Below are 22,608 nucleotides of genomic sequence, written 5' to 3'. Positions count from 1 at the left end.
ACCTTCCACCACTGAATTAATCATTCCCTCCTTTAACCTTCCATGGTGCTTTGTGCTTTCCTATCTGTTTGTCTGGAATATCCTTTCCTTACTCCACTGAATGGTTAATTATTTTTAAATCTTAGCATTCAACTTAAGTATCACTTTTCCGAGAAGTTGTCTCTGAAAACTCCAGGCTGAGTTACCCACCTCTCCCGCACCGGTCACAGTTGGGTTGGTTAAATCAATGGGAAAAAAAAAAAGGATTGCTAAATAGCTACCAGAACCCAGTTGAGGTTTAACAAAACAAATCTGTAGAGAACCAGGTCTGCACAGATCTGTGTCTTTCTACAATGATGAGAATGTTAGAATTAGTTTTTCTTCTGTGACAAACAGTGCACAAAAGACATATGTATTGTAAAACTCAGTTCTAACACTGATCCTGCCTTCAGTGGCTGCACATCTCTACCAAGGCCCCAAGGAGCAACAGCTCAAACATACCTTATTTCTTTCTAATGGAGTGAGATAACTGGGGGTCCTTAAGCCTGGTTGGGCATAAATCATGTCCTGAGGCTCCATTAGGAAAGAAGGTATCACTGGAGTTGAATACTATGAATTCGAGTGGAAAAGAAAAGAAAAAGCGAACATTTAATTGGTAATAAACTGCTCTCCTAATGCAAGAGAACAAGTAGCTTCTCTAGAGTAAATTTTACCTTTAATGAATGTCAATTGAAAGGAATGTTATGTGCCAGATACATAAAAGAGAGAAAAAAATAGATCTGTGAAGTAGTTGCTAGTGAGAAAGTGTGAAGTGAGAAGACCTAAAGAATAGTTCTTGAAAAGCAAGGACTCTTTATGAGAAATAGAACTCCTACATCTCAAGGCCAATAATCCTCATGGGAAATAGAAGTTTATAGATAGACATGGAACATGTTAAATATATAATGGTATGTATGTATCTTCGATGAACTATTTTAGTACAAGTACATGAGTTGATATGAACATTGAAAAGTGAAATGTGAAGGATGTGTAGGAATTTTCCTGGTGAAAGGAGTGAGGGCAGGGCAGGCACACCAGGTCAAGGGGGTGGGTGAAGCTTTATTGAGGTATAATTGACAAATAAAATTGTATATATTTAAAATATACAATGTGATGATTTGCTATGTTTACAGATTTTAAAATACAGAGGGTGCCAAAAAAATGTATATACATTTTAAGAAAGGAAAAAAAAACTATTAAAATTGTAATAACATATACCGATAACAAAAGATGACTACAAGTCAAGAGGTGCTCAAAGTGGTTCCATCAGCATCCAGACACTTCTGATTACAGCGAACTACTGCTTGAGCAACACTGAGCAAAGTGTCCACTGTATACATCTTTTTGGCATCTCCGGTATATTCAAAAGATAAAAGGATATTTAATGAAGGACAGATATAAGGTTGCACAGACCCATTAATATAGAACTGACCATCTCCTTCCCCTGTTTAAAGCTCTGAAATAGGTCCTCACTGACTCCTGGGAATGATTAACCAAGCCAACTTCTCTTTACCTATTGTGCTTCTCCCTCACAAGTTGAGGCAATACGGGATGTACTCAAGGACAACTGGCTATTAGAAACTATTCATATGGCTCATATCTAAAGGCTAATAATTACTGTATTGACCTGCTAAGGGGTTTCTGGTCATGTGCTGCCGGACTATTGTCCTTGGTGCTCCAGGTTACCTTTATCCAAATTATCAATGAAAATGTAGCGACGTGCTCATTGAGCATATGAATAACATATAATTGGAAGGGATAACTAATATAGTAAATAGAATCAGAAACCTTAATGTTCTTGACAGGCTAGAGATAGGGTCCCGAATGAAGAAGATGAAGTTTAACAAAGGTTACTATTAGGTTTTGTACTTGGATCTTAAAAAATACCCATAGGGGTGTGTTTTTTATCCCCATGGAGGAAAAGTGAAAAAGAATTTTAGTTGAGAGTAAGGTTACATCTTAAGCTGAAGGTTAAGTTTTTCCATCCTTTCTCCTGTCTTAACCTTATAGAAATTTAGAAGCAGCTCCCAGCTACCTTCAGTGTACAGGGCTGCCACCTCTGCAGGACTAAACAAAGAGCCTGAGTAAAGCACTAAGACTTTTTGCTGTACAAACCAGTGCAGCTTAGAAATCGTCAAAATTACTCTTGCCCAGGATGGAGATCTTGGTCCACTTCCATGATGCCATCAGATGTTGAACCCCAGAATAGCTCCGCATGTTGTCTTCATTCCTTTTAGGGAACCCAGGTGTGTATGCCTCCTTCAATCCACCTGGGTCTGTGGTTACTCGCACCTGAGTGGGATCCCCATTCCATAATCCAGCCAACACTGGGGCTACTTTGTATCTGGTTCCTGTTGGCTCTACTCACTAGGAAATGGGCTCTATTCTGTTCACTTGTTTGGAAAGAATCATGATATAACCTGGTTTTCGTGGGGCCCTTCAGTTTTTACTCTGCAAGCCACACATTTTGCCTCAAGCACTGTTATACTGACGATAGATGCCCTTTGATTACTGATGACCAACCTGGAATCTACCACACTCCTTTTGGGATTTGGACCCTAATGGCCCATCCTTTCCTGTGGAGCATCTCAGCTCTACCTACCCTGTTTCCTTCTATTCTTATTAAGTCTGCTTTCTCCAGGCATGGGGCCACATTTACTTCTAGCATACAGTCACACCCAGCACCATGTAATACTCTAATCTTCTTTTGGAGATTACCTGGTAAATAACTGTCATAGACGTTATACAGAGATGTCCAAAAAGAGACTGAAGGGAGGTGTGAGGCAGGAGGAAAACTAAGACCATATGGTGTTCCCAAATCTAAGAGGGGAGAGTGCTTCAAGAAGCATTCCGCTTCCCTCACTGGCCCTGCCTTTTCTACCTCCTTCGCAAGTTCCTCCTCATCTGTATGCCCACAATGACAGCTCATCCCGAGGCTCACTCCTTGGACCTGTGCACCACTTTATACTTACCCCTCGGTGATCTCATCCACTCTCTCATCACACTTGTCAGGGCTTTTGCGCTGATCATTCCCTCTCCCTGGAATGATTTTCCACATAGCCTGTTTTCTCTCCTCTTTGAGTTTTCTGCTCAAGAATGAGTCACATTCTCAATAAAGTTCACTGACCAGCCTATTTAAGCTGGAGACCCACCCCAATACTCTTAATACTTCTTCCCTGCTTTAATTTTCTTCACACCTTATTTATTTTATTTATTAGTTGTGGCCCCCACCCCCCACTAGAATGTATATCCCACAACTCCATGGATTTTGGTTTCTTTTGATTATCGCTCTTTTCCCAGCTCTTAAAACAATACCTGAAACATAGTAGTTGCTTAATGAGTATGTGCTGGCTGACTGATAGGAAAAGAAGAGCCGAGTAAGAGAAGGACAGAGAACTATTAAATTCTATCACATGGAGTAGATTGAAAAGTGGACTGGGGAAACAACCTAAATGCCCATTAATAGAGGCGTGGGTTATTCTGTCTTCCTTCAAGAAATATTTACCGAGCAGCCTCTGTGTCCAAGGTACTATTCTCCGTAGTCTGCATGCAGTGGTGAACAAGATCAAGAGCCTACACTCAAGGGGCTGACATAGAAGTCGGGGGTCACAGACAGTAAACAAACACAAACATATATCAGGTGTTCGTTCATAAGTCCGATGGAGAGAATTAATGCTGGGTAAGGGAGGTTGGAAGTGCCTGGGTGATGCTGAGGTGCTATTTAGATGGGGTACTAAAGAAAGGACTCGTTTGATCAGATCCCTGACGGAAATATGGTAGTGAGCAAAATGGGTATCTGGAAAGAGTGCTACAAGCACAGGGTGCAGTAAGTGCAAAGGCCCTGAGCTAGAAGGGTGCCAGGTATGCTCACAGAACAGCAAGGAAGCCCTAGGCCTTGAATGAACTAAGAAAGGCAAGAGCGCCAGGAGATGAAGGCAGAGAGGTAGCATGCAGACCTTGGCTTTTACTCTAGGAGAAACGGGGGGAAGTTGCAGCAGAGTGGCTTGATCTAAAATATACTTAAGCCACTCAGTCTGGTTGCAATGTGGAAAAGACTGTAGGGACAAGGGCAGAATCAGGGAGACCAGGTAGGAGGCTGTGATCCAGGTGAGAGATGATGGTGACTTAGAAAAACTGAAGATGCATTTGAAAATAAAGCCCATAGCATTTGCTCATGAATCACATATGGAGCAAAAGAAAGAGGGGTATCAAGAAGCAAAAAGGACTCCAAGGTTTTTGACCCAAACAACCGGAAAGACAGAATTGCCGTCAGCTGTGACTGGGGAATCTGTGGGTAGAACAGCTTTGGGGAGCTCAGGACTTGTTTTGGACACGTGAAGTTTGAGATGCCTATTACACATTGAAGTGAAGATGCCAATTAGTCAGTTAGATATATAAATCTGGGTGACAGGGAAGAGCTCTAGGCTGAAGAGCTCTGAAGTCATCAGTATATGCATGTACACTCAAAGTCATAACTCAAATGGAATCACTAAGGGAGTGAGTGTTCATAGAGAAGGTGCTCAAAGATTGATCCTGGGGCACTCTAATATTTAGTGTTGGGAAAGAGGAGACTGAGAAGGAACAACCAGTTGAGAGCATGATGTCCTGGAAGTTAAGTGAAAAAAGCCATTCAGGGAGGAAGGAGTGGTCATTTGTATCAAATATCACTGAGAAGACATGATATGGACTGAGGAGTGACCACTGGATATGGTAATATGGACGTCACTTGTGACTGAGATAAGAACAAGGGCAGGCAGAATCCTTCATTGGAATAGGATCAAGAGAGAATGGGAGGAAAAGAAGTAATGGAGGGTGACTGGAGACTGGTGTTATTATATCATATTGCTTTCTGTTGGTGCAAATCATGGGGAGTTTGAACTGTATCTCCCACTCTTGATATCTGAAAAGGACTTTTTCTTACCATTTTATATAAAGCCACTTGCTTTGAAGTCAATGAATAGGTCTCTGGAGGTGGTACCTTGAACCAAAGTGTCAGTTACTATCACGTACATTTTCTACTTAAATTTCATAAGAAATATTATAAGATACAGTAAAACAGTCTGCTATATGTTTAATATTAAGAACAAATATAGTGAACCATTTACAGCCAGGACAATGATCTTTCCCTGAACATGAGAAAATCTGGAGGGTCAAGGACTTCTAATTACTGGTATGTTGTTTGTTTGGAAGTTTTAGCAGAGTTCACAGGAGCTCAACTTTCCTGACGAGTAAGAATTTGCTTGGGCGACATTATATACCCAAGAGAAACAGGAACTTTTAGCTAAGAAAGAAATAGTTATGACTCTTCTTTTTATTCTGCATAAGTAAAATGATAACGTTACAAAACAAAATGAAAGAAAAATGTTCAACCACAACCTCACTACCTCTAACAAATAAAACTTTCTTAATTTTTCAATGTTTCCTTCCAGTCTTTGGTGATGACATCTTTTGGACATATGAGGTAATGTGAAAAATAAAGATAATTTGGCTTTCATCACAACAGATGAAAAACAGAGCAACATATTTAGTGCTATCAGTGTAACATCCAATTATGCCTGGCTTTCAACTCCGATTTAGTCTCCTTGCTGATACCAGTCACAACTTCAATCCTTGTCTTAGTCTCTGTCTACTGCTAGTTGATAAAACATGAGAGACAGTGGTCTTTGACCTTAGACATACCCCAGAGGGCTGGTGACTGGCCAGAAGGCTTGAACAAAGAGGCAGAAACACATCTTTAATATCAATCTTTCTCATTTTTCTGAAAGTATTCTTACAACCTGGCTCATAATTCTGCTATAAAAATTGTTCCTCATTCTTTTTAAATTGAATTTAATTTTATTATTAGTGTCAGGTGTACAAAATAACATGATTAGACATTTACAACCCTCACAAAGTGATCACCCCAGCAAGTCTACTACCCATCTGACACCGTACATAGCTATTACAATACCATTGACTATATTCCCTATGCTGTACTTTACATCCCATGACTATATCTCTATATCTCTATATCTCTGTATCTATCTATCTATCTATCTATCTATCTCATAGTTGACATTCAATATTATTTTATATTAATTTCAGGTGTACAGAGCAGTGGTTAGGCACTTATATAATCTATGAAGTGATCCCCCAATAAGTACAGTACCCATCTGACTTTACAACACAGTCTTTACAATATTATTGTTTATATTCCCCATACTGTATTTCATATCCCCATGACTATTTTGTAACTACCAATTTGTACTTTCTAATCCCTTCGCCTTTCTCAACCATCCCCCAATCCCCTACCATCTAGCAACCGTCACTTTTTTCATACATATATATATATATATATATATATATATGTATATATTCTGAGCCAAAATTGGTAATTGTCTCATGACTAATTTCTATTCTTGCTGTTTGTACCCTATTACCAGACACTTTCCTCTAAGACTTGCTATTCAAAGTCTGATCCATGGACCAGAAGCATCAACATCAGCTGGGAGCTTGACAGAAATGCAGAATCTCAATCCCCATCCAGACCTTCTGCATTTTAACAAGACCCCCAGGTGAGTCATATGAACATTAAAGCCTGAAAGTAACCAAGTGCAGCAAGGGTCTAGAAATTTCTATCAAGTGCGAAGTATGCCCAGCATGTTCACAATTCCCCCAGAGCATCTTCATCATTGTTAGGAGGAATGCTTATTCTCCTTGCTTTCCTATTTTCGTGTCTCTTTCTGAGGACTGAGGGAATTTACTCAAATGGTCTATGTTTCATATGCTAGTGGGTGGGAGTACTGTACCACAAAATTGCTATCATCATCATCATCACCATCACCATCATCATATTGTGAGATAATATTTATTAAGCACTTACTGTGACCTAGCACTATTCTAAGCAGTTTGTGTTTTGCCTCCTTTAATATTCACAACAACCTATAAGATAGGTGCTATGTTTATCCCCATTTTGCAGGTGAGAAAACTGAGGCATGAGGAGGTTCTATACCTTGTCCAAGGTCACAGAGATAATAAATAGGCTCCACTCGGTTTCAGACTCAGGCAGAAGAGAACATTACATTTTTAATTATTACTCTCAGAGTGATATTAATAAATATTTTGTTCTTGAAAAATGAACAGGATATTATGAAAAAAGAACAATGAGAATGTACTCTTGGACATTAAAACCATAACTCACAGAATAAAAACTTCAACAGAAGGCTTGAATGATAGGAGGACTTTGTTGAAGATGGATATGTTCACTTCATGAAAATTCCGGACGTCACCAAAATGGTGGTGTGAGGTGAGCCTCTATAAAGCTCCCCTGGAATTTACAACTAATCGAACAACAATAACTCCACAAAGGACTCCCTGCACAGCAGACAGGCAAGACGAACAGGCCCACTACCGACTGAAATCACCTACAGGTGGGAGATTCACGCGAGTGGAGGGAGGAGGAAAGGGAGAAGTGCGCGGAGACGGAGCCGCGCGGGCGCAGGACGCAGACCTCGCTCAGTGCGCCGAGCTCGCTGCTTCCCGGAACTACCGCAGCTGCAGGAGAGGGAAGAACTCGGACTGCTAGTGCTCCACATATGGCCCACAGGGCTGAGGGGACAGCATATAACACAGCTGACCCAACGCTCACGGCAGAGACCTCAGAGAAAAGACTGAGGGAAGAAGGCTGAAAACGGTGGTTTAAGCCCTCACCACTGAGCAGAGAACGGAAGCCTTAGGCACTGAGACTGGCCTCCCCCTCCCTACCCTCCCAGAGCTCATCCTGCCTCCACCTGCCCAGTTCTAGAAGCTGAACAGTAGTGGTGTCAGACCAAAAGAACAGAATATTTGCTGTTCTGAGAACTGTGGAACACAGACACAGATACGCAGCATAGCTAGTTCTGGCAAAGGGAGGGAGCTGTGGAAGCAGGACCAGCTGTGGTGGTGGTCGCCGCCATTGCTCTGGGCCACCTCTCACAACTCACTCCACCCCTAGCACCACCTATCTGGGCGGATCCCTGCAAGAGTAAACAGAACTGCTGAAACATACGGGCTCTGAATCTTGTGCAGGAAGAGCTTTGGAACTTCAAAAGCTCTCCGCATACCCACACGGACACTGCGCCCTGTGACCTAGACAAACTATTAACAGAGGAGAAGCCCGTCTCCCAGGGAATCCCCCCATTGTGTGAGAAGCTGGAATAGTGCAGAGAAAACATAGCATTACCGTGTGAGAGAGAAAAAAAAAGGTTGCAGTCGGAGAGAAAATAAAACATTCTACCAACAAATACTGGAAAATAAAAGAAAGATCTCTTTGTATCTACCTGTTGCAGAAGCCACTCCTGTACATGTCTAGGACGAGAGATAATAAATCAGTAATTGTCATGAATAACCAAGGCAACAAGACAGCTCAGAAAGAAAGTGAAAAGTCTCCAGAACAGGAACTTAAAGATATGGAAATATGGGACTTAAATGACAGAGAATTCAAGACTGCAGTTCTGAAAAACCTCAACAAGATGCAAGAAAACACAGAAAGGCAATTTAATGAACTCAGAAACACAATCAAAGAACAAGATCAGCATTTTACGAAACAGATTGAAATTTTAAAAAAGAACCACATAGAATTTCTGGAGATTAAGAACTCAATAGAAGAAATTAAGAATGGAATAACGAGCTTAGATAGTAGACTTGACCAGATGGAGGAAAGAATCAGGGACATCAAAGACAGAAACCTGGAAATTACACGGATGGAAGAAGAAAGAGACTTGAGACTTAAAAGAAATGAAAGAACTCTACAAGAACTTTCTGACTACATCAGAAAGAGCAATATAAGAATAATGGGCATACCAGAAGGAGAAGAAAGAGAGAAGGGAACAGATAATACAGTCAAACAAATTGTTGATGAGAACTTCCCAAACTTGTGGACAGAACTGGATCCTCGAATCCAAGAAGCAAATAGAACACCTAAGTACCTCAACCCCAACAGGCCTTCTCCAAGGCACATTGTATTGAAGCTGTGTAAAATCAACGACAAAGAAAGAATCCTCAAGGCAGCCAGGGAAAAGAAGACGGTAACCTACAAAGGAAAGCCCATTAGATTATCATCATATTTTTCAGCAGAAACTCTACAAGCCAGGAGGGAGTGGAACCAAATATTCAAACTATTGAAAGAGAGAAATTATGAGCCAAGAATAATTTATCCAGCAAAGATATCCTTTAGATATGAAGGAGGAATAAAGACGTTTCCAGACATACAGAAGCTGAGGGAATTTTCTAATACACGACCTACACTACAAGAAATACTAAAGGAGGCTATTGGACCACCAACAACAGGGGCAATTTTGGGCAACCGAAACATAAAAAGGGGGAGAGTAAAGCCCTGAACTGGAATATGGGAATGGAGAAAGTAAGCGTGCTGAAGAAAATGGAATACTCTAAATATCAAACTTTCTTTTACATAAACTTAAGAGTAACCACTCAAAAAAAATTCAGAACTGAAATATATACTGTAACAAAAGAAGAAACAGAGGGAAACATAGAATATCACCACACAGAAATAATAGACAACAACAAAAAGGCAAAGAAACAATGGAGACACAGCCTTACCAGAAAACTAAAGATAGAATGACAGGAAATCCTTACATATCAATAATCACCCTCAATGTAAATGGACTGAACTCACCAATAAAAAGGCACAGAGTAGCAGATTGGATCAAAAAACTAAACCCAACCATATGCTGTCTCCAAGAGACACATCTCAGCTACAAGGACAAGCATAGACTCAAAGTGAAAGGGTGGAAATTGACACTCCAAGCAAATGGTACCCAGAGAAAATCAGGTATAGCCATAATGATATCAGATGAAACAGACTCCAGGGTGAAAAAGAAAACAAGAGACAAAGGTGGACATTTCATAATGGTAAAGGGGACTATACAAAAAGAAGACATAACAGTCATCAATATTTATGCCCCCAATCAGGGAGCACCGAAATATACCAAGCAACTACTAACAGAACTAAAGGGAGAAATTGACCAAAACACAAATATACTAGGGGACTTAAATACATCATTGACAGCTATGGATAGATCATCCAAACAGAAAATAAATAACGAAATATCAGCTCTAAATGACACATTAGATGAAATGGACATAATTGACATACATAGAGCACTTCATCCTAAAACATCAGACTATACATTCTTTTCTAGTGTACATGGAACATTCTCAAGGATAGACCATATATTGGGACATAAAATCAGACTCAGCAAATTTAAGAAGATTGAAATCATACCAAGCATATTCTCTGATCACAAGGCTTTGAAATTGGATATCAACTGCAAAAAGAAAGCAGGAAAAAACACAAACCCATGGAGATTAAACAGCATACTTTTAAAGAACGACTGGGTCAAAGAAGAAATTAGAGGAGAGATCAATAGATACATAGAAACAAATGACAATGAAAATACATCCTACCAAAATTTTTGGGATGCAGTGAAAGCAGTTTTAAGAGGGAAATTTATATCATTACAGGCCTATCTCAAGAAACAAGAAAAATCCCAAATAAATAACCTCATGTTACACCTTAAAGAACTAGAAAAAGAAGAACAAGTGAAACCCAAGGTCAGCAGAAGAAAGGAAATAACAAAACTCAGAGCAGAAATAAATGAAATAGAGAACAAAAAGACAACAGAAAAAATTAACGTGACAAAGAGCTGGTCCTTTGAACAGATTAACAAAATTGACAAACCCTTGGCTAGACTCACTAAGATAAAAAGAGAGAAGACACTAATTAACAAAATCAGAAATCAAAAACGGGAAGTTGTCACGGACACCACAGAAATACAAAGGATCATCCAAGAATACTACGAAGGACTGACTATCAGCCATCAAATTCAATAACCTAGAAGAAATGGACAAGTTCTTAGAAACATATAGCCTTCCAAGGAAAACCATAAAGAACTGGAAAATCTAAACAGACAGATCACCGCTGGAGAAACTGAATCAGTTATCCAAAACCTTCCCAAAAGCTAAAGTCCAGGACGAGATGGCTTCACTAGTGAATTCTACCAAACCTTCAAAGAGGATCTAATACCAATCCTGCTGAAACTCTTCCAAAACATTGAAGAAGAGTCAGTACTCCCTAACTTATTTTATGAGGCCAACATTACCCTGATACCAAAACCTGGTAAGGACAACACAAAAAAAGAAAACTACAGACCAATATCTCTGATGAATACCGATGCAAAAATCCTAAACAAGATTCTAGCAAATTGAATACAACAATGCATTAAAAAGATTATTCATCACGACCAAGTGGGGTTCATCTTCGGGGCACAAAGATGGTTCAACATCCGGAAATCCATCAATGTGATACATCATATAAACAAAATAAAGGACAAAAATCATATCATTATATCAATTGATGCAGAAAAAGCATTTGACAAGATACAACATCCACTTATGATTAAAAGACTTAATAAAATACGTATAGAAGGAAAATACCTTAACATAATAAAGGCCATATACGACAAGCCCTCAGCTAATCTCATACTTAATGGTGAAAAACTGAAGCCCTTTGCTCTACGTTCAGGAACACGACAGGGCTGTCCCCTATCACCTCTGCTTTTCAACATAGTGTTGGAAGTCCTTGCCAGAGCAATCAGGCAAGAGAAAGAAATAAAAGGCATCCAAATTGGGAATGAAGAAGTTAAATTATCACTCTTTGCAGATGACATGATGGTATATACAGAAAACCCTAAAGACTCCACCAAAAAGCTATTAGAAACAATCAACGAATACAGTAAATTTGCAGGCTACAAAATCAACGTACAAAAGTCCATTGCATTCCTATATACTAACAATGAAATCTCAGAAAAAGAAATACAAAAAACAATTCCTTTCACAATTGCAGCAAAAAGAATAAAATACCTAGGAATAAACTTAACCAAGGATGTGAAGGACCTATGTGCTGAAAAGTATAAGACATTTTTGAAAGAAATTGAAGAAGACACATGGAAATGGAAAGACATTCTGCATTCATGGATTGGAAGAATCAACATAGTTAAAATGGCCATATTACCCAAAGCGATATACAGATTTAATGCAATCCCTATCAAAATCCCAATGGCATTTTTTAAATAAATAGCACAAAAAGTCATCAGATTTGTTTGGAACCACAAAAGACCCCGAATAGCCAAAGCAATCTTAAGAAAAAAGAACAATACTGGCGGTACCACACTCCCTGACTTTAGCTTGTACTACAGGGCTATAATAATCGAAACAGCATGGTATTGGCAGAAAAACAGACACATAGATCAATGGAGTAGAATTGAGAACCCAGAAATAAAACCACATAAATATGGACAGATAATTTTTGACAAAGAAGCTAAAAACATACAATGGAGGAAAGACAGCCTCTTCAATAAATGGTGCTGGGAGAATTGGATAGCCACGTGCAAAAGAATGAAACTGGACTGCTGTCTGTCACCGTGTACCAAAATTAATTCAAAATGGATCAAAGACTTAAGCATAAGACCTGACACAATAAACTGCATAGAAGAAAACATAGGTACTAAACTTATGGACCTTGGGTTCAAAGAGCATTTTATCAGTTTGACTCCAAAGGCAATGGAAGTCAAAGCTAAAATAAATGAATGGAACTATATGAAACTTAAAAGCTTCTGCACAGCAAAAGAAACCATCGACAAAATAAAGAGGCAACCAACTGAATGGGAGATTTTTGAAAACAGTGTCTCCGGTAAGGGGCTAATATCCAAAATATACAAGGAACTCATGAAACTCAACAATAAAAAAACAAACAACCCAATTGAAAAATGGGCAGAGGACCTGAAGAGACATTTCTCCAAAGAGGACATACAAGTGGCAAATAGACATATGAAAAAATGCTCAACATCACTCATCATCAGAGAAATGCAAATAAAAACCACAATGAGATATCACCTCACCCCAGTCAGAATGGCTATCATCAAGAAGACAAATAGTAACAAGTGTTGGAGAGGCTGTGGAGAAGAAGGAACTCTCACCAACTCTTAGTGGGAATGCAGACTGGTGCAGCCATTATGAAAGGCAGTGTGGAGATTCCTCAAAAAATTACGAATAGAATTACCATATGACCCAGCAATCCCTCTCCTGGGTATCTACCCAAAAAAATCTGAAGACATTTATCCATAAAGACACATGTGCTCCAATGTTCATTGCAGCTTTGTTTACGGTGGCCAAGACATGGAAACAACCAAAATGTCCTTTGATAGATGAATGGATAAAGAAGTTGTGGTATATATACACAATGGAATACTATTTGGCGGTAAGAAAAGATGATATAGGAACATTTGTGACAACATGGATGGATCTTGAGAGTATAATGCTAAGCGAAATAAGTCAGACAGAAAAAGCAGAGAACCATATGATTTCACTGATATGTGGTATATAAACCAAAATCAACAAAAGAACAAGACAAACAAATGAGAAACAAAAACTCATAGACACAGACAATAGTTTAGTGGTTACCAGAGGGTAAGAGGGGAGGGGGGTGGGAGATGAGGGTAAGGGGGATCAAATATATGGTGATGGAAGGAGAACTGACTCTGGGTGGTGAGCACTCAATGGGATTTATAGATTATGTAATGCAGAATTGTACACCTGAAATCTATGTAACTTTACTAACAATTGTCTCCACAATAAATTTAAAAAAAAGAAAACTCCTTTGTACATTTTTCTATATGAATGTTAGATTTCAGTAAAATTTACCAAAACAAAAAACACAAACCTTCAATGGATGAGGTACACGTAAATAGCAAATTAGACAGATATGGAGGGAAAGTTTGTAAACTAGAATATAAATTTGGAGGAATTACCCAGAATGAAGCACATAGAGATAAGAAAATGGAAAATATGAGAGAGATGTTAAGAAACAGGGAGGAGGGAGAGAAGGCTTAAAAAAGGTCTAATTGGAGTACCAGTGAAGGCACTAGTGAGAAAGAAGAAGAGCCAATATTTAGAGGTAACATAGCTAAGAATTTTTAGAACTGAGAGAAAAATCATTAATCCTCATTCTGGAAGCCCAAATGATTCTTAAGCAGGACAAGTAAGTAAGTAAGTAAGTAAGTAAATAAATAAATAAATAAATAAATAAATCGGTCCCTAGAAGTATCATTGTAAAACTAATTAGAAAAAGACAAAATCTATATAAATGTCTAATCACTATATTGTTTTGTACACCTAAAACTAAAAATAAATAAAATTTTAAAAATAAAAGGAAAATCTTAAAAGCAATAAAACAATTGAGAATATCTACTGTATTAGTTTTCTATTGCAATCATAACAAATTACCTCAAACTTAGTGGCTTAAATACCAATTTATTATCTTACAGTTCTAGAAGTCAGAAGTCTGACATGGGTGTCACTGGGCTAAAACTGAGGTGTCAGCAGGGCTGCATTCCTTCTGAAGTCTCTGGGGGAGAATCTGTTTAATTACCCTTTCCAGCTACTAGAGGCCAGCACCATTCCTTGGCTTGTGACCCCCTTACTCTATCTTCAAAGCCAGCAATGTGGCATTATTCTGAACTTGCTTCCATCATCACACCTCTTTCCCTGACTGTCTTGACTCCATTTCCTACGTTTAAGAACCCTTGTGATTATATTGGGCCCACCTGGATAATCCATGCTAATCTCCCTATGTTAAGATTATCTGATTAGCAACATTAATTCTACCTACAACTTTAATTCCCCTTTGCCATGTAACTAAACATATTCAGAAGTTCCATGGATTAGGAGGTAGAAATCTCTGGGGGGACATTATTCTGTCTACCATACCTACAAACATAAAATAATCAGACTGAAAGCTGACTCGTCAATGGTAGTGGTAGAATCCAGAGAGAGTGGAACGCTATCTTTAGAGTATTAAAAGAAAGTAAATGTCAAACTAGAAGGGGATACCCAGAAAAACAAAAATTGAGTTGGCCATTAATACACCCCAAATAAAGAAAATTTTAAAGATGTACTTCAGGTGATCCCACACGGAATATATAAAATGCAATAAGGAATGATGAGAAAGAAAGTGGCAAACAGTGTAGTTTAATCTAAACAAACACTGACTCTAAAAACATAATACTTATGTCTAATTCGTAGTGATTGAAAAAACAATATACTGACTCATGAAGAAAGAGAAAATCTGAATAATAAATCTATAACTAGTAAGGAGATTGAATCAGTAATCAAAAACCTCCCAACAAAGAAAAGCCTAGGACCAGATGGCTTAAAAAGGAACCCTTGTATACTGTTGATGGAAATGTAAATTAGTATAGTCATTATGGAAAACAGTATGGAGATTCTTCAAAACATTAAAATACCACTTCTGGGTTTTTATCTGAAGAAATCTGAAACACTAATTCAAAAAGACATATGCAGGGCTGGCCCGGTGGCTCAGGCGGTTAGAGCTCCATGCTTCTAAGTCTGAAGGCTGCCGGGTTGATTCCCACATGGGCCAGTGGGCTCTCAACCACAAGGTTGCCAGTTCAATTCCTCGAGTCCCACAATGGATGGTGGGCTCTGCCCCCTGCAATTAAGATTGAACACGGCACCTTGAGCTGAGCTGCCGCTGAGCTCCCGGATGGCTCAGTTGGTTGGAGCACCAGCTCTCAACCACAAGGTTGCCGGTTGGACTCCTGCAAGGGATGGTGGGCTGCGCCCGCGGCAACTAGCAACGGCAACTGGACCTGGAGCTGAGCTGCACCCTCCACAACTAAGATTGAAAGGACAACAACTTGACTTGGAAAAAAGTCCTGGAAGTACACACTGTTCCCCAATAAAGTCCTGTTCCCCTTCCCCAATAAAATCTTAAAAAAAAAAAAAAAAGACATATGCATCCCTATGTTCAGCATTATTTACAATAGCTAAGATATGGAAGCAACGTAAGTGTCCATCAATAGACAATTGGATAAAAAAGATGTGGTACATATAAAAACTGGAATATTACTTGGCCATAAAAAAGAATGAAATCTTACCATTTATGACAACATGGATGGTCCTAGAGGGTATCATGCTAAGTGAAATAAGCCAGACAGAAAAAGACAAATACCATATTACTTCACTTATATGTGTAATCTAAAGAACAAAATAAATGAACAAACAAAACAGAAGCAAACTCATAGATACAGAGAACAAATTGATGGCTGCCTTATGGGAAAAGGGTGGGGGGATGGGTATAAAAGTTGAAGAGATTAAGTATATAGTGGTTGTTACAAAGCAGCTATGGGTATGTAGGGTACAGCATAAAGAATATCGTCAATAATATTGTAATAACTATGTATGGTGGCAGATGGGTACTAGATTTTCTGGGGTGATGGATGTGAGGCGGTTAGGGGTCAGGGTGAAAAGGTGAAGAGATTAAGAAGAACAAATTGGTAGTTACAAAATAGTCATGGGGATATAAAATAAACCATAGGGAATATAGTCAATAATATGGTAATAAGTATGTGTAGTGCCAGGTGGGTACTAGACTAGTCAGGGGGATCACTTCTTAAATTATACAAATGTCTAACCACTAAGCTGTACATCTGAAATTAATATAATATTGAATGTCAAAATAACTAAAGTGTAAAGAAAAGAAGTACAAACTGGCAGTTACAAAATAGTCATGGGGATGTAAAGTACAGCACGGGGAATATAGTTAATAGTATTATAATAACTATGTGTGGAGTCAGATGGGTACTAGATACATCAGGGGGATCACTGCATAGATTATGTAAATGTCTAACCACTATGCTGTACACCTGAAACTAATATAAAATAATATTGTCAACTGTAATTGAAAAACAAAGAGTCACAGGGATGTAAAGTAGAGCATAGGGATTATAGTCAATAATATTGTAATAACTATGTATAGTACCAGCGGGGTACTAGATTTATCAGGGTGATCACTTTGTAAATTATATAAATGTTTGATCACTATGTTGTACATTGAAAGTAGTAATACAATATTGCATGTCAACTGTAATTGAGAAATAAAAATTATTTTTAAAAAAGGAAAATAAGGGAATACTCTTAATACCTTTTTGAACATAAATTTGACCCAAATTGTTATGTTGTTTCTGCAGCTTGTCCATTTTACTCCAAACCCAAAACTTCCTATAGCCTTTCTAGATTTTTTGTCATCTATGTCCTGTATTAAGCACACAATTCGCTCAGTTGGACCAATGGAGTTTTAAAGCAAAATCATACAAAAATAGCCGTGGTCTACATCCTTAAGTCCTTGGGGCCAAACGTGTTTTGGAATTCAGAACGTTTTGTAATTTAGAAATTACACATAGAACATATTAGTAACACGCCAGGGGAGCTGGAATAGCACCCTGTAATCAAAGACAGTAATATTTCTGCAGGAAAATGCAAAATTCATGCATCAATACTTACACTTAGTGAGATAATTAATGACTATAGCCTCATAATCCAGGTAAAGTTTTTCAGCTGAAAGTGTTTGCTACAAACTTAAAGAAAATGTTTGTTTTCTGGAGCTTTCTGAATTTTAGAATTGTAGATAATTGATTGGGGAGCCATATTTCAACGTTCAATCCCTTAACAACTCCTATCAATTCTATCTGCATACCTATCTCTTAAATCTCCCTTTCGATCTACTGACACCATTCTAGCATCCTGTAGCAGGCCGCTCTAGATTTCTTGCTCAGATGACTTGAAAATATTTCTAACTGACTTGCCCAATCCATGTCTTAGTTCCCGACTATCCATCTTTCACAATGCTCACAGAGTAACCTTTCAGAAACATAAACATGGTCATGTTATAGCTTTGGCTCCCCACTGCGTATAAGATAAAGCCCAAACTCCTATACAAGTTCCTAGGAGACCTGGTCTCTGGTAAATGCTCTAGCTTTACCTCTGGTTGCTCTCATCTCACCTGTTATAGCCAGTTCTCCAAACAGCCCATGGAGTTTCCTGCCTTTGCTCACACTGCTCCCTCTTACTTAGAAGGCCCAATTTGCCAATCAGTGACTGTCAACTCACCTCATCTCCTTTGCCCTCATGTTCTGCTCCTTTATGAAATTAACCAACACACCCTCTTAAGTATTCCACCTTCACACTTATAATATTCAATGCCTCTATGTGATGCCATGTCTATCTGCTCTACAGCTCCTGTATCTTTAGCTCTCAGAACGGTCCCTGATACATAATAGGTGCTCAATAAATGTGGAGCAAAATAGTGAAAGTGAAGATTCTGTGATGGGGAAAGAACTATAGACCTTACGGAAGTTCTAAATCTGACTTTTACATTTTAATTTGTGGAACAGTTAGCTTAATATGTCGACAACAAATCTTAGCACAATACATTAAAATTGTTTACAAAGATAACATTTCTTGCTCTACTCCCTTCATACAAATTTCTATGCGTATATATCAAAAAAGTTAAAAGAAAAAGTAAGGTAATAATATATGACAAATGTTACCACGTAGGAAGCAGGAGAACTAGAAATGGGATTCCAGAAGGCTGATGTATAGGTGCAGAGACTCAAATGCCAGTTTATTTCATCAGCAATATCCATCTCTGAAGATTGATGCCATTTCATGTCAAATCTAAAATTGGATTTATAAATAAGCCCATGTGGGGGAATGACAAAGCTACCATTTAAACATCTAGTCAGGATATGGCCTTTGAGACAATCTTTATGCTTACCAACTGGTAAGAGATAGGAAGGAATCACAAAACAAAGGCAGAAAAAGACCACTGGCTATTTTTCACATGAAATTGAGTTATCATTACAAAACGAAATGTTTCAGCTTTGTTTCGATAGATAATGCCAAATTTAAATTCCCCAATAAAGTTTGAGAGTTCACAGAAAGAATTCATCAGCAGCAGTTTCCCATAAATAAAGTGACTTAAATGAATACATTCTAAACTATTTTAATAGATTTAGAGAAAAAACAACAAGTACTCTCCATGGTGGTAGGTCAAAAGGGTGGTAGGGTAAGACAAGTATTGAATTCTAAGCCCCACTAGGCTATTCACTAGCTGTATAACCTTGATTAGGTAGCTCAACCTCTTTCCTTACTTGTAAAAGTGGGATAAACAATGCTTTACTTATCTGCTTCATAGAATTAGAGTTACTAGGAGAAAAATAACGGGAGATAGGAAATAGTTTGTATAAATAAGAGAATAAATAGAAAGAAAAAGAAATAAACTCTTATTGGACAACTATTCTTACTAGGTTCTGTTAGGTGTTTTCATAATCTTAAATATCATTTAATTCTCATAACAACCATGTGAAGGAAGTAGTATAAGCTCTCATTTTACGGATGAGAAGTCTGAGGCTCAGAGAAGGCAAGTATCTTGCTTAAGGTCCTACAGTCAATTAATGGCAGGACTAGGAGCCTATACTCTATACCAGTGGTTAAGATTATTATCTTTATCTTTCACATCTATTTCACCTCCTCCACCAAATCATTTAATACTCTATTCTGCATACACTTTAGTGTTAATTCTAAGATATGGGTCTTGTCTTTAAAAGCTCATATTTATTCAATATTTGTCATTTAAATTATCTAAATTTAATCTTTATCTATGTGCTTTGTTTTCCTCTATTCTTGACACCTTCTACATTCAACCTCTACAATATTAGGTTGTTTTGAAAGTTTAATTCTGGACCTTCCATTATCCACTTTATTCTCTACCAAGATGAAGATGAGTGAACCTAGTCTTATGGCTTTATGACTCACAATTTTTTATCTCCAGCCCTAATATCCAGACTCATATGTCTACCTGCCTCTTGGATGTCTAATACATATCTCAAACATAACACATCAAAACAGAACTCTTGATTCAACTTACCTACTTAAACTATTTCTCTTCCAATCTTTCCCATCACAATATGTGACACTATGATCCATGTAGTAAGTAGCTCAAGGAAAAAACCTAAGCACCATCCTTCAATCAGTCTTTTCCCCTCACCTCTAACACCAAGTGCTATCAACTCTGCCTCCAAAACATGTCCCAGACGCATTCACTTTTCATTACACCACCCTTACTGCTACCATCCCAGACAGGGTGTTTCACACAATATGCTCCAAGAGTAAAGAGGCAGTCTGTACAGGTAGCAGGATTTTAAAACATATTCCTGGATTTTGTTTGTGACTATTTTATTTAGAATTCTGACATCTATAATGAATAAGTGAGATGGGTCAGCAGCTTCCTATCTTTGTTGGGCTTTGATATTAAGGTTATATCTTTTCATACACGGAATTGTGGGTCTTCCCTGTTTCTATAACCTGGAATTGAACTTTCCTATTTTTCAAGGGCAAGATAAAGCTCAGCCATGAACTCAGGATCTTCAATTCCTTTCTGGAAAAACTTAGGTGGTAATTGTTCTATATATGTTTCTGCTTCTTCTGGGATGGATTTGTTATTTATATTTTTCTTAGAAATAATCAATTTCCTCTCAATTTTCAAATATGTTGTTGCCAAACAGTTGCACAAAGTATTCACCCATAATTATTTTAATCTCTCCTATATCTGGTTATGTCAGCTCTCTTTTTTTTTTTAAATTAAAGTTTATTGGGGTGTATGTCAGCACTCTTATTCCTTATGTTGTATACTTTTACATTCTCTTTTCTGTTTATTCAGAGGAGCTTTTTTTATTGGACTTCACAAAGAAATAAGTTTTGGATTTATTCGTTTTTGTTTGCAATTCTATTAATTTAAGCTTTTATCTTTATAAATTTAGTCACCCAATATATTTTTTATTATTTTATATCTACTTTCTTAAGATTAAAAATTAAATTATTAATTTCTCTTTTTAAAAAATGACTAAAATTTTCCCCTGAGCTTAGCTCTCACAGTGCTCCATTAGCTTTGGTATGAATTTCTCTTTTTCAGTACCTCTAAGTGGTTGATAGCTTGCTTTTTGGTTTCCTCTTTGGCAAAAGGTTTACATTTTAAAATTTATAAGTAGTTAAGATTTTCATGGTCAACTATTTATTATTTCTAATTTTACTGGATTATGAGAGAATGTAGCCTGTAAAATTCTTTCGTTTTCTGCTAAGGTTTCTGTGTGACTGCTTTAAAAAAAATAAACATTCTGTCTGTGTATGTGTGTGTATGTGTGCACACACACAAGTTTATTATTTATTCATTGTGTATTATTTAAGTGCCTCTATGTTTTTACTTGTGTTTTATCTATTAGATCTGTCCAATAATGAAGGAGGTGGTTTGAAATCGCCCATTACAATTGCATTTTTCTCAAGTTCTCCATGTATTTCTAATAATTTTTGCTTTATGTATTTAGCTTTGTGCATACACTATTAAGACTATTCTATCTCCATAAATAGTGCCTTTTATCATTATATGACATCCCTCCTTATTCTGTTTAGTGCTGTTAACCTTACATTCCACATTATTAATATTCTTATTATTATTGATTCTGCCTTCTTTTGGTTTCCATTTGTCTCCTTTTTTTGGTGGAGGGCTGAAAATGTAGGATTCACTCACTAAAGTAGTATTATTGTATGATGCTGACCTGGTAGTTTTATTGTCTTTGTTTAATAAAAAATAAGTATTACTCATTTAACACATTCTATATCATAAAGAAAAGAACCAAGAATACAAAACCTAGGAGGAATGCCAATATTTAAAACATGCCTAGAAAAAGAAGAGCCTTCAAATGAACCATAAAGGGATTGTCATGGGGGTATGAGGAGAACCATGTAATACAATACACTTTAACCAAGAACTTTCTCTATAAAAATTGAGTTAGTATATAACAAATAAATTCTTCACTTTAATTAAGTAAAAAAATTCACATATTGTAGAGTTCTATAAGAAATGATTCCCATAGCTAATTTAAAGTAATTATTTCCTAGTTGTTACTCTCATGAGTTCCTTCCTCTAACATGTACATATTTACTGGCCGTCCTTTTTAAACAATAAAACTTACTTGTTGATCGGGACGTCTTCAAAGATAAGTCCTGTTTTATAAAACAAACACAAAAGTTACACTATTTTTGTATATTTTTTTCTTAAAATGCTTTATTTATTTACTTGTTTAAAAATGGACGCTTACTTCCTACAATGCTGGAAAATGAGCTGTGCAGGTTGTTTGTTATGATTGGTTCACCTTGCCATCTAGCTTCCACAGGTGTGTGGTCTTATGAAGGTAATGATGGTTGTAATATATCAAGTAGAAAAAATAATCTGAAAATGAGAGACATAATTAGAAGAAAATCTAAGCCAAATTTACATCAATACAGTAACGACTTCTATGTACCTTCCCATTAGAAACTAATAGGGCCTCAAATTATTAGGTCAATGAGTATAAATAAAGTCATGTTAAGTTAATCATTAAATTTTAATTTAGCACTTGTTATGTACTAGGCATTGTACTAGGTGCTAAATATACAGCAGTGAATTTAAAAAAAACAACAACAACATAAAAATCCCTGCCTTGGTGTAGTTTACACTCCCCTGGAGACAGAAAATAACCAAGAGAAATAAAGTATATATTAGATCGAGCTAACTGCCAAAGAAAAATTATCAGAGAAAGGGGTATGATATGCTGGTGAGGAATGGGGATATTTAAATTTTAGATAGGAAGGGCTCGC

General features: G+C 37.4%; 1 protein-coding gene across 1 annotated transcript in view; it reads right to left on the bottom strand.

Moving 5' to 3' along the window:
* The window catches only part of LOC141569594 (phosphatidylinositol-binding clathrin assembly protein-like), a 51,030-nt gene that overhangs the window by 2,025 nt on the left and 26,397 nt on the right, over window positions 1–22,608 (bottom strand). Inside the window, exons 12-16 of the mRNA XM_074323329.2 lie at window positions 22,071–22,154; window positions 21,945–21,975; window positions 18,465–18,591; window positions 4,940–4,996; window positions 481–588 (exon numbers count right to left, since the gene is read on the bottom strand). Of these exons, the coding sequence (XP_074179430.2) occupies window positions 481–588; window positions 4,940–4,996; window positions 18,465–18,591; window positions 21,945–21,975; window positions 22,071–22,154 (407 nt within the window). The remainder of the gene's footprint in view (window positions 1–480; window positions 589–4,939; window positions 4,997–18,464; window positions 18,592–21,944; window positions 21,976–22,070; window positions 22,155–22,608) is intronic.

Source organism: Rhinolophus sinicus, chromosome 18 (genome assembly GCF_057876585.1).
Source record: "Rhinolophus sinicus isolate RSI-liver-muscle chromosome 18, RSI-T2T, whole genome shotgun sequence".
NCBI classification, from domain to species: Eukaryota; Metazoa; Chordata; class Mammalia; order Chiroptera; family Rhinolophidae; genus Rhinolophus; species Rhinolophus sinicus.
The sequence above is the reverse complement of the archived record's forward strand: the minus strand, read 5'-3'. Positions and strand labels throughout refer to the sequence as shown.